Below are 13,433 nucleotides of genomic sequence, written 5' to 3' on the forward strand. Positions count from 1 at the left end.
AGCAAGTGTTTACTGGTGCTATAACAAAAAATCACAAAAACAATCTAATTATGTGACCACTAGAGTAAAGCCACAATCAGTTGACAAAGCACATTGAGATATTACTATTATTGAACAAACAACAAAAAATACGCTCAAAATATTTGGTCTTAGGACCTAGTGCACGAAAAAACATTTAGGTTATCGAGTTGCACACCACGGATACCTTTTAATGTCTTGTCCAGGACCAGTATATATTACAGCAAACTAATACTTTAATAATACATTATCATTCAGAAGCTATCTTCAAAAAAATTATTATGCAATTATTCACTGTGATGAAATAAAATAAAAGCTTATTTTGTTTCATTTAAAGCTTATAAATTACTTTTTCCAAAAAAAAAAAAAGTTTTAATCAACTATATAACAGTAAATTTAACCACATAGGTTAGTTTTTTATTAACAATCAAAAACTAGCTAAATATTTATTTTTTTAAAGTACACAGAATTAACCCACTATATACTCAGATAAATACATGACAATTGTAAACTAAACAAAGTCAAGCAACATCCACATGTAACTAAATTACTGGTTCAAAGAATTTTAAATTTATTCTTTTTACTGGCTCAACAAGTATTTTTTTACTGGTTCTTTTTTTAAGTTTTATAAATTTTCTGAAACTTTAGACCACAACTTAGATCCCAAATACCTAGAGGAGTTTAGGCCAAGCTCTTTTCTATGTCTTTCAAATACAAAGTTGTTATTTTTTAAGTGTCTGTTTTTGTTAGTACATACTAACTGGATTAAAACAACTCTTATCAACCTCAAATCTGCTCAAACTAACCTACCTATATTCCAAGCAAACACTTGTTGAATTTTTAATAAAGTATGAACATTTTATGGATGTTGAGTTTTAGATAATAATAAAAGTGCAAATTAACACTTCTATTTATTACAAAGTTTCAGTTAAAAAAATTTCTGACTTTATCAAGTGTTAATAATGTGGGAACTGGTCAAAATTGCACAAGAGGACTAAATTTCACAAAGACAAATTTGCATGGAGGGTTAATTTTGCACGAGTGACAGTTTTGCATGGAGAGTATTTTTGCACAAGAGTAAATAAAAAAAAAAAAAAAAAACTAAAACATAAATTTACAAAAAAAAAAACAAAGAGAAAAAAAAAGTTACCAACGGAGGGTAAGGGTTAGGGGTAACAGTGATAGTTAAAGTAAAAACAAGAAAATAAAATTAATAAAATAAAAAAGCTATCGACCGAGGGTTAGGGTTAACAATGATGGTAATAATGAAATAAAAAACAAAATAAATCATAAAAAAATAAAAAAATAATTTATAAAAAAAAGTTAGTAATTAACCAAAGGTAAGGGTTAGTGGTTACAGTAATAGTAAAAAAAACTTAAGTAAATAATAAAAAAAAAATGTAAAAAAAAATGAAAAAACAATTTAACCAATGCAAAAATGTCTTTGTGCAATTTTGTCCCCTCGTGCAAAAGTATCTTTGTGCAATTTCGTACGCTCATGCAAATTTGATACCTACCCTGATAAAATAGTTAACTACTAAGCATTACAGTTAATTGAGCAATATTTTTTAGTTAATACAAATAACTATAATTGATCTTGATTTTTTTGATCCTAATACTCAAAATTAAGCTGTTTATAATTACATAAAACACAAAACTTATTTTTTACTAATTTTTTCATGAAAGCTTGTAAAACTGCAAGAACTCAAAATAATAATATAGTAATATTTATTTTGTATTACAAATTATTCTTGTTTTTATAAGCAGTTTTGTTTAATGGATAGAATGAAGTTATGGACTTCAATATTTGCAAGTGCTATTTACATTTTTATTTTTTATTATGATGCTCTTGCTGATTCTAAATCTTCAGAACCATTTACAGAAGAGAAACAGTATGACTTAAGGTTTGTTTGAAATTATTTGATTAATGTTTTTGTTTAATAATTGAAAAAGTTTGTGTACAGTTATTTTCTTTTATTGTAAATTTTCTCCAATTATAATTTTTGTTAAATATCTATTCTGACTAGTTAATATTTTATAGAAACAAAACAATAGAAATGTTTTTGCATGCTTACAAGTCCTACATGAACAATGCATTTCCTGCAGACGAGTTGATGCCAATTGCCTGCACTGGAAGAGTCAGAGGAAAAACTCCATCTAGAGGTGATGTTGATGAATCATTTGGAAAGTTAGTTTTGTTACATAACAAATAAGTTTATTATGTTTTTATCATTCTTAAATTGCTCAATTAGACCTGTAAATTTATTAGAAAAACAAAATAATAACTAAACCCAAATTTTGCTTTTTAGTAATAAATAAGTTAAATTATCAATGTTAAAAAATAAGAACTTTTATATACTTTGTTAAGCTTTGTTGTTTAAATTTTTTTATTTCAAAACTAAATAACTGAGTAACAAAAATTTGAGTTTATTTGTTTATGCTAAATAATATACCTTTAAAATTCTATATTTCTTTGCATTGCTGAGGTCATGGGGTTCTAGCATTTTCTTACTAAAATTGAAGTTGTTTTTATTCAAAACTTAAATATGAGATAAAGTCAATTCTTATACAGTTCTTAATTTAATTTTCATTTTGAGATATATTTATGTTTTGTAAAATATATACTATGTAGTTATTTTGTAATTTTAATGTTTATAAATATTTATTAAATATTTTTCTCCTCTTTGGATGTCCATGCAATGAAGTTTTTATTAATTATTCTGTTAATAATGTTAAATTATTTTAACGTTTCTAATTTAATAACTCTTTTTGTAAGAAAAGTAACTTTCTTTGAATGAAAACGTTTCATAATTCTAAATATAATTTTTTTTAGTATAAAATAGAAGTTTCAAATTGATTATTTAAAAACTATCGAGTTTTTACTAATTTTCTCTATTTCTTTAAAAATTATCTTTTCAAAAATTGTTAAGTACTCTTTTTCAATATTTCTCAGTATAATCTTTATTTAGTTTTAAAAATTTGTTTAAAACAAATTTTCTAACTTTTAAGAAAAATAGTTTTTTTTTTTAATAACAAACAAAATTAAAACTAAGTTTTTTCTTCTTTTCAGCAAAGAAATATGTACATCTATAATTTTTCTCAATATATTGTTCTAAAAATTAAATTAATATTTGCCAAATATTTAAGTAAATTATCTTTAAAATTGTACTAAAATATTTGTTGTAGTTTATTAAAGATATAAGAAAAAAGAGTCTCCTTTGTACTTTTATATTGATGGTTTTTTTGAAAACTAAAAGTATCTCAAAACTTAATTTGTATGTTTTTGTTTTGTTATTATAATTCAGTTTTAGTAAATTATAATATAGAAAGTATCATTTGTTAATTACAAGTTATTATTTATAATATTTGCTACATCGTAGTTAAACATGGTGACTTTTATGTTTATCAAAACTTTTAATTGTTAAAATCATGAAAACTTTAGCATTTTTCAAAGTAGTGCTAAAAGCACCTTGTTAAAAGTTCTGGGTTATTTAATTAAAACTTAAACGTTTTTTGTCAGTTTAAATTTTTAAATTAAAGCTAAAGCTACTTGATAATCCATTTTAACAGTTTTTCATTGACTCTGATTGACACTTTGGACACATTGGCAGTATTAGGGTTGTACGATGAATTTGAAAAAGCAGTGAAAAAAATAGAAGAAAATGTTTCATTTGATTCCAATATAGTTGTATCAGTGTTTGAAACAAACATTCGTGTGCTAGGGTTGGTTTTATTAAGTTGTATTTTGTTAGAATGTGCATATACTTTAAGTGGTTTTAAATTATGTTTTTTTATCTGTTTGTTTTTTAAATAGTCTTGTGTTACTTGAATTTCTACGAAAATTTTTTGACTGCCTAAACTAATAATAAAATTTTTGTTATCTGATATTATTAGTAACTTTTTCACATTAAAAACACTTTGATTAAGTTTTAATTTGATTTAACACTATGTTTAAGTTGTTTTGAGCTGTTCAACTTATATTCAAAACTTAGTTTAAAAAAAATAGTTTTTATTATATTAAAAAAATTAAAGCTCTTCAAAATTATATGTGTAAACGTTTTGTATACTTGTGAAATTTTTTATAAACAGAAAGCTTCAAAAATATTATTTTCTATCACATTTAAATATTCATTTTGTAGTTATTTAGTGAAATATTTTTGTTTTTTTTATATTCAAAACTTATATTTTAACTTTTTGGTACTATTTTTAGTAAGGCTTTTTTTTCAGTGGTTTATTAGGAGGTCATTCAGCAGCTTTGGACATTCAACAAAATAAGGGAAGATTAAAAAACTATAACGGTTCCTTATTGAAAATGGCTAAAGATATAGGAGATCGACTATTGCCTGCTTTTAATACTAAATCTGGCATTCCTCTTTCAAGAGTTAGTTGATTTTTAAATACTTTTTAAGTTGTTAAGTTTATACTACAGTCTCTCTTATAAAAGCCTATGTTAAATTAATTAAAAAAACACTGCATTGATTCCTTCTATGTCTTAGCTCTTCTTATAAAAATCTTAGGTTAACATTATAAAAATTAACTGCAATATATTGAATTATTTATTCAAGATCTATCTTAGTTTTTTTTATGTTGTTTTGATTAAAATAATTATTTTTTTTTAAATTAACAAAAGTTTCCTATAAGTTTTTTTGAGTAATAAGTACAAAAAGTATAAAGGAATCGTTAAATTTTTATTAAAGATTTATTAAATTTTTAAAACATTTATTTACTGTACAGTTATAGTAAAACTTAGGTTTTATATTCAATCTCGTTTATAGTTATTATTTTTTCTATTCTCACCCACCTTTAGTACTTTTACTGCACTGAATTAGTTAAATACATGTTTTTTATTTAACTTAATTTATAGTTATTATTGTCACGATTTTATAGTATAACATAGTAGCCACTCACTCTACCATCTACATTAAGGGCTATTGATGTAGTGATTGCCAGAAGTAAATAATTAATCAAATTTTATTATCTTAACTCATAAGTCAGGCTAGTTTTTTTTAACTGAAGTCAGGCTGGATTTTTTGCACTAAAGAGTTGCAACCTCGTTAATACTTATATTTTGTAATATACCAATAAGTATTTATAATGTAAATACAATAAGTTTGAAAAATAATTAAGTTGAAACTTGGCTTAAATTATTAAAAAACACAGATAAACCTATCAAACAAAACTCACGCCATCAAGCCACATAAAAATAAAGACACATGCACAGCGTGCGCGGGTACTATGCTGCTTGAGATGGCTGCCTTGTCTAGATTCACTGGTTTGTTTATTTAATTTTTGTTCATACTTCTAGAACTTATACTTGAAAATAAATCCATGCCAGATTATCATTAGCTTACTTAATAATCTTTATAAGTTGTCAAAAAATAATATTTTAAAGTGTAAGAAAAGAGTAAAAAATTGTAAACTTTCTTTATTTCCTCAGAAAATTAAATAGTATGTTAGAGAATGTTTTACTTTGACATATTATAAGCTGAAATTATCATAGTTGTTTTAATTTAATGAAAGCATGAGTAAATAGTTTTAACAAATATAAAATGAACTTTTTTTATGTCCAAAAGTTTTAAACTTTAACAATTACATGAATAACCTAATTAAATTAATTTACTAAAGGTTTAAATATTAGTATGTGAACTAAATTAAAGTCAAGTCTAAATTAGTAGTGTTTAGTTAGAAATGAAAAATTAAAAAAAAAAATTTGTCGGTGTGCATGTAATAACCAATGTTTTTAATTTACAATTCTATAAAAATATAAGTTTAAATTTCATTCAAATAAGTGTTTTTTGATGAACACATTTAGTCTTTATTAGCATATTCAGAGTAACGTGGTATCATATGTTTAATTATAATCTGTTTTTTTAACAATTAGATTTTGACCCACGTTATCAAATAAAATCATGTAACAAAAGCTATTTTTAATAATGTAACTACCTCAAATTACCATACTACTATAGGTATTGACAACATAAACTATAAAAACTATCAGCCTACCAGAACCATTAAGTAAAATTATGTTGGTACTATATTTATCTTCTTTAATTTAATTTTGAATATTGGAAAGTTGATTAACTTGCTTTCAAAAATATTTCATATTGTTTTATGAAATAAAATTAATTTAGTTGTTTTAATTGTTAGTTGTTTTTTAATTTCTTATGATTTTCATAAAAATACTTCTCTTTAAAAAAATTTAAGTTTAAAAAATTAATTTATTTATAAAAGATAAAAATAAAAAAGTAACAGAAGAAATATTTTTAGCAGCTTCTTGTATGTTTACAAATTTTTGTATTTTTAGATCTGTAGAGGTTTGAAAAAATTAAAAACAATCTAAAAAGTCTTGTATTTTTCTGAACAAAATTTAAAGCTTTTTTTTAATGCAAGTAGTTATACAATACAGCTAAAAAAAACTGTGTCAATGATAAAAATTTATAAGCCCTCAATTACGCGTTCAAATCAGTGCTATAAAGATTTTAGTTCAATATACTTTGTTTAAATACTACATATTTCAAAATTGTTGTTTTTCAGAAAAAAAAATTCTAGACATTGTTTTTATAAAAAACCACAACTTTAATAATACACTAAAGAAGTACATTCTTTCAGATTTTGTTAGTGCTAGAATTTGTAGATATAAATTGAAATATTTCACAATTAATCCTTTAACAAAAATGATATCGTTACTTTTGTTGAAAACTCAAATACGAAATATGTGTTTGTAGGTGACCCAATATACGAAAAAAAAGCTCGTCAATCCATGGATTTCTTATGGAGCAAGCGTCAAAGAAGCACTGAACTGATGGGAACTGTACTCAAGGTAGATAGCGGGGAATGGATCAGGTTTTTAATTCTAATCAGTTTGACTACTAGTTCTATGATAACAAAAATTATCTTAAATTTAAATTTTGATAAAATACAATTTGTATAAAATACTTAATCTTATTTTTAAAAATCTGAAAAAAAATGAAAAAAAAAACGAGAAAAATGTTTCTAAGCTAATAGAAAGGTCAAGTTAACAAAAAAGGTTATCATACCACTTTGATCATCAGATTCATATGATAGCGGAAGTGGTGTGATCAAACTTTTATAAAAACCTGAGCTTTTTACACGTCATAGGTAAGTCTAGGCTTAGGCTGCGTTACTTTCGCCGATGTTTTCTTTGATAAAAAATATAAAAATTGAATGAAAATTAATTATATGTTGCTTTAGTTTAATCATTAAAAACTAAAGTTAATAATTTTATAGAAAAGAATCCGGAATAGGAGCAGGTATCGATTCGTATTACGAGTATTTACTAAAAGCCTACATACTGCTCGGTGATGAAACCTATCTTCATAGGTTCAACATACATTATGAAGTAGATACTTATTGTTTTTTTTCATTATTTTTAATTGAATAACAGTATTTTTATTTATTATTAGGCAATCCAACAGTACATAGCACAAGGTCCGCTGATGTTAGACGTATTAATGCACAAACCGAATCAGAATGCAAAAAACTTTATTGATGCCTTATCTGCGTTTTGGCCTGGGCTTCAGGTAGTGCTTTGTAAAATATTTTAAATAACCAAGTGTTCAACTAAGTAGTATTCTTATATAAAACAAGCTTGTTTTTATAAGCTTAAGACATTGTTTTTAGCACTTTAGTTGTGTTTGAGTAATTTAGAGTTTGTACATCCAAAGGTGTTGAAGGGTGATATCTTGCAAGCCGTAGAATCGCATGAACTGTTGTACCAAGTGTTCAAAAAGTACACATTCCTTCCAGAAGCGTTCACTACTACGTTTGATGTTTACTGGGGTCAGTATTTACTGAGACCTGAGTTCGCAGAGTCTACTTACTTTTTGCACAAGGTTTGTTCATGTTATTCTGCTAAGATTTTGTCGCATTAAAAAAAAAATTAACAGGCTACAAATGACCCATATTATTTGCATGTTGGTGAGAAAATAATTGAAAATTTGCAAAGAAATTGCAGAGTTCAATGTGGATTTGCTGCTATCAAGGTTAGCTTTTTATAACAGAAATCGTTTTTTATGTTGTTTTCAGAATACTTTTGAATTAAGATAATTATTTAACATATCGTAAAATGTTATTTAATTATTTTTTAATAAACTAAATATTATAAATTTAGGTAAATGACTATAAATAAGTACATTTAACTTTATTTACGACAAAGTCTTAGTTTAATTACTAGCTTATTACTTATTTCTGATTTATAAATGAATGATTTATTATTGAAGTTCAGCTATTTTAATGAACGAACTTTTACTTTTAACTTTTACGGATATGCTTTACATTTTGTAATAAGTTAACAAACGTCTTCAAGAACTATAAAATGATGTTAGGTAACTTATGTTTACCTACTAAATTAAAACAAAGTTATAATATTTCAGGACATCAGAACGTTCAAGCACGAAGACCGAATGGATTCGTATTTTCTAGCGGAAATGTTCAAATATCTCTACTTGCTCTTCACACCGCCTTCAAACAAAGATGGTATCGATGTTGACAATTATGTTTTCACCACTGAAGCTCACTTGTTACCACTCACACTGAATCAGATGGACTTTAAAAGTGATAAGGTTTTTCTTATTATTCTGATGTAATAAAATACATTTTTGAAATATTAGTATTGATTTAAATAAATTCTCAAAATAAATGTTTTTGGTTAATGTTTATGTAAATGAAAAGTAGCTTAAAGTTAACTTTATTTAACATTGAAATAGTCTTAGTATGTAATTACTTTACTTAATAAACGAAATTTAGAAATTGCTTAGACAGCTTACAGTCAAACAAACTTTTAATTAAATAGAAAAAAAAACTCTAAAATAATACATATTTAGCTAAAAATGGGTAATCTTTTAAACTTAAGTTACACTAAGTGTATGTTACTACAAAATAATCTACAGTATATCTTACTAAGTTATTTTTTGTAGATGTTAGCATTGTTTTGTAGAAACTTCGTACCACTATATCAGTTTTACTTTTACAATAGCAGCTAGCAGTTACCAATTTTTAATTTATAAGTAATCTAATAGGATAAGCTGAACACAAGTGATCCGATTCAAAGCTACATGAACACTGAAAGCTATAAAAGTTGTTCGCGCCCCGAGTCGAAGAAACTAAACGTAGAAACTTATAATAGAATAAGGTCCGCTGTCAACATAGAAACTTTCAGTCTACCGGAAAAGTAAGTATAAACTTTTAAAGTATATTTTTTGTTGAATTAACATTTTTCGTAGTTGGAATATAGTTTGATTTGTGTTTTTAATATAAATTTATTTTATTTTTTTGTATTTTTTTTTAAATTTACGATTTTGCATCGTGTTGTTATCGTAATGATATAAAATACAATACAACTACTAACTAGTGTTTTAGTTTGATAAAAGAAATTATCGTTAAAAACAATATCTAAACATTAATGCAGCTAAAGCTCATTATTAGGCTAATGAAAAACTTAAGTTTATATATCAGAAAAAAAATTGTTTTACATTAAAACTTTAAAGTTTTTAGTTTTAGGTAGCTGAACTATTAACTTTTCTGACTACATAAGACTGAACGCATTTTGATTTTTTAGTTTTAAAATTATGAGTAGCATTAAAAAGCTCATTATATTTTTTTATTAGTTCAAAATAAAATCCAGCAGTTTTTGGCAACTTTAATAAAAATATAAATTGTTTTAAATATTAAACTTTTAAAGAACTGACAAAACGACCATTGTTTTGGACTTCAAAGGCCCAAGAAAGTTGCAAGCTGCCGATTTCAACCCACAGAACAGCCAGCACATATCCATACTGAAAACCATGGGAGTCAGCCTGACCAAAATGAAGGACAACACTCTACATTTGGTCCAGAATCAACAGAACGCCAATTCTTATAGAGATGCAGTAGTTAGATATTTTGTTTTGTTTATTAAGTGCTAATGCAATTTTTGTTTGTTACCATTACTGTAAAATTAAATTTACTCGGTGTTAGTTTATTTTTTTATACATTCAAAATAATTGAAGTTTTTATTAAAGATCAGTAAAGCTCTTGCATAAAACTTGTTTTAATTTTGGCAAACCACATTATGATTTTGAGTTATTTAGTTTTTGTTTATAAAAATTTTCACCAAACACAAATCACCAGGAAGGAGCGTTGTTCATGCAGGACATGCAGAAGTTGTCCGAGCAGCGGAACAAGTACGTCCTCCCCACAATGTACCTCCACATAATGTCCTCCCCATACGAGGGCGATCTCACTTTTGCCGGCGGATCCGCTCAGTTCGGACCTGTCCAGACCAAAGATAAAGTATTTCCTTTTTTTAAGAAAGTACATGAACTTTTTAAATTGTATAAAAAACCTAAAGCTCATATAACCTTTTGAAATATGATACTCGAATTATTTTCTATAACCTTTTAGTTAGTTTTATTTATTTTTTCATTAAAAAGGACTAAGCCTACATGTATTATAACGTTATAAGAAAGTTGTTAAACGACAACATATACTAAAGTTAAGTTCTAAGGTGTTTTAAGTTTTCATGTTTTTTTAAAAAACTTGAATAATTAATTTTTTTCTTAAACTTGAGTTTTAAAATGATTTTGCTATGTAGAATTTCGAGAAGCGTTTAAAAAATTACTGTTTATTTCTATTTTTCAAACAGGTAACAGTTTTTCTGTCAACCTAACATATTTTCATACTGTCTTGTTTCTTTCCTCTTATGCTACAACTAACATCTATTTACATCACTTATAAACATATTCAGCCCCTATCGGTGATCGGAGACGTGCTCATAGCGGAGCCGGAAAACGCGTGCACCTCACTGAGGAACGAGGGCGATTTGAGCGGGAAGATTGTTGTGGTGAGGAGGGGCGACTGCATGTTCGTTGAGAAGGCCAAGATCATTGAGGAGAGAGGAAGCATCGGGATGGTCGTTGTCGGTATGTAGTCTGCTATATTTTTTTAAATTTAGCTCACAAGTTTATTAACTTTTCAAATAATCTAATAAACTCTTATTTTTTAACACAAGTTTTTTAAGGTTTTTATGTTATAATGTAGGTTAGTGTTTCTCAAAGTGTACACCTGCAAGCTGCACGGTAGAGTGCATAAACACAAATTAACTGTGTAATTTTAAACTAGTAAAATAGGTTTCAAGTAACGAAATCTGTTTTTTTACTGATTTTTGATGTTTTTATATATAATTTATTGTGTTTTGTACTTAAAAGTACAAATATTACGATAGTATTAGTATATTTTGTGCACATACTTTTATTTCTTAAATAGTTTACTGTGCGCATACTTTGAAAAAATTGGAACCACTGACTTAAGTTACATAATTGTTTTCATTATATTTTTTTTTTGCTTGTAAACGCCTCCGTGGTATTTTTTAATATTTTAATTAAAATAAAATAAATTTTGCTTAAACGTTTTTTAGTGTGGTTAAAAAATAGGTCAAAAAGTTTATTTATACCTTATTCTTCTATATTTATACGTTATAGCTTATTTATACTTTACATATTAAATTAATACGTTATTTTTGAAAGGTTTTTTAATCTTTAGTTTTAATATTAAACTAGACAAGTTCAAGTTTTATTGACCTATAATTTACATTTTAGTTCTTAGCATCTTGTGCAATATTCGTAAGGAAATTGCTTAATCATTAGAAAAAAAACTTAAAGTTTTGCTGTAAGCTTTTTATTTAAATTAATTTATTACTTACGTTTTAACTATTAGAATAGTATTTTTAGAGTATTTATACTGCGTGAGTGTTTATTAAAATTATTTTTGTATTAACAGTTAAAGTTTGTAAAACTTTTAGCTGAATTGTTCATCAACTTACTGTTCTATAGAGCACAATGTTCACAAATTTTTTTAGAAACAATTTCACAGACAATGTGTACAACACCTCTTACAAGACGTCAGACGCGTTCGCGATGGCGGGAGATGGCAGAACTGAGACCAATGTGGTGTCCGTCTTCTTGTACTGGCGGGAAGGTCAGGAGCTCATCGACTTGATGAAGAACGACAAGCTGACCGTTTCCCTCTCCCACCAGTCGGTTCCTGACAGTGAGTTTTTTGTAAAATATTTAAAGAAGCCTCGGTAGTGCTTAATTTGTATCTTTGGTAGTTAGTAAACAACTTGAATTAAAGCAGCCAACTGATTTTTATCTTCTATTGATGTAGATATTTAGTTATATACGTTTTTTGCCGGATAGTTTAAATATCATAGGTAAAAGTTTACAATTTTTTTTTAAATAAAGACGGTTGTATCAAAAGAAAGAGTTTTAAATACTAGTAATGTTATACCATTTCTGTCTTTAGTTTTCAAAGTTCCAATTGTCTTTACTAGCGGTTAAAAAGTATATAACTAATTACTTTTATAACTTTTTAAAAACGATACATTTTTTTGTACTCTAAAGTTTTAAATCACAATAAAATTGTCATACACTATCAAACTGTTTCAGTAAGATCTATAATAATTATTAGAACTTTTTTTACAACCAACTGTGGCTATATTGTTTAAAAGACAGTTTGCTGTATTATTCAGAGTTCCTGTTAACGCAATATCGAGAGTTGAAAAAAAGCAAAGAAAACAAAATATCAGAAGATGAAAAGTCAGTTTCAAACGAAGAAGAAAAAGTTATAAAAACAGAGCTGTAGTATTTGTTTTTTTTTTTCATAGAAAACTATCACTGCCACTTGCTACTTTTATTTAAAACTTAGTATAATATTTAAATATTGTTTAATTGCGGTTGTGTTGGTTGATATTTAGAAACAATCAGTTCTGTAAGCATTTTATGTTATCAATGTCATTTAATTTCTTCTAAGTAAATTCCTTAGTACTTATGTGGATTAAGTATTTTATTCAGATTTAGTCAGACGTGAAGTGGAATTGAAAAAGATTTTATTAAGGTACTTAAAGGTAGTATATTTAATATAAATATTTAAGACACATTGAATAAGTTTTAACTAGATTAAAAGAATATAAATTCAGTTTTAGCTTAAGCTTGATGTATATTTGAAAATATTTATTAAAAGAAAAAAAATATTTGTATTTATTTATTTTATTCTTAATCAACATTCTCAATTAAAAAGTATTTAGGTACATGAATAGCCAAATTTAATTTCTTTATTGTTGTAATTTAAATGATAAATTAAGTATTTTACGATCAATTATATTTTACTTACTGATATATTTATAGGCTTACTTAAAATGTTTTTTTTCTTTGGTGTACTTTAAAACTTATAAAAATAGTGCAATTTAACTTTTTATTTATTTTTTAACTATATAAATTTTATTGCAGTAATTCAAGAAATATTCAGTTAAATGAAAACCTTAAAAACTTTATAGAAACTCAATAAGACAACTTCAAAATGCTTATCAAATGAGAAGTAAAATTTACAAAGCTTATTTTACTTATGATTTTTTCAAACTA

The 13,433-nt window shown here is 25.7% G+C and overlaps 1 protein-coding gene across 1 annotated transcript; it reads left to right on the forward strand.

The window, feature by feature from the left end:
* The first annotated feature begins 1,783 nt into the window (after positions 1 to 1,783).
* Positions 1,784 to 13,433, forward strand: LOC145844523 (ER degradation-enhancing alpha-mannosidase-like protein 3). The gene is made up of 17 exons (XM_082951922.1): positions 1,784 to 1,922; positions 2,060 to 2,206; positions 3,589 to 3,741; positions 4,246 to 4,399; positions 5,179 to 5,290; positions 6,744 to 6,861; positions 7,267 to 7,378; positions 7,443 to 7,559; positions 7,704 to 7,871; positions 7,926 to 8,021; positions 8,412 to 8,600; positions 9,057 to 9,208; positions 9,719 to 9,908; positions 10,147 to 10,308; positions 10,763 to 10,937; positions 11,887 to 12,063; positions 12,545 to 13,433. Exons 1-17 carry the CDS (start codon positions 1,795 to 1,797, stop codon positions 12,655 to 12,657), a joined length of 2,463 nt encoding a protein of 820 aa, XP_082808048.1. The 5' UTR covers positions 1,784 to 1,794; the 3' UTR covers positions 12,658 to 13,433.

The sequence above is a fragment of the Thalia democratica genome, chromosome 9 (assembly GCF_965202585.1).
Source record: "Thalia democratica chromosome 9, ktThaDemo2.hap1.1, whole genome shotgun sequence".
In the NCBI taxonomy this organism is placed as follows: Eukaryota; Metazoa; Chordata; class Thaliacea; order Salpida; family Salpidae; genus Thalia; species Thalia democratica.

Coding starts and splice junctions, on each gene's coding strand:
- LOC145844523 (XM_082951922.1), top strand. CDS start 1,795: ATGGATAGAATGAAGTTATGGACTTCAATATTTGCAAGTGCTATTTAC. Junction 9,909..10,146: donor ATTCTTATAGAGATGCAGTA/GTTAGATATTTT, acceptor ACAAATCACCAG/GAAGGAGCGTTGTTCATGCA. Junction 10,309..10,762: donor CTGTCCAGACCAAAGATAAA/GTATTTCCTTTT, acceptor AAACATATTCAG/CCCCTATCGGTGATCGGAGA.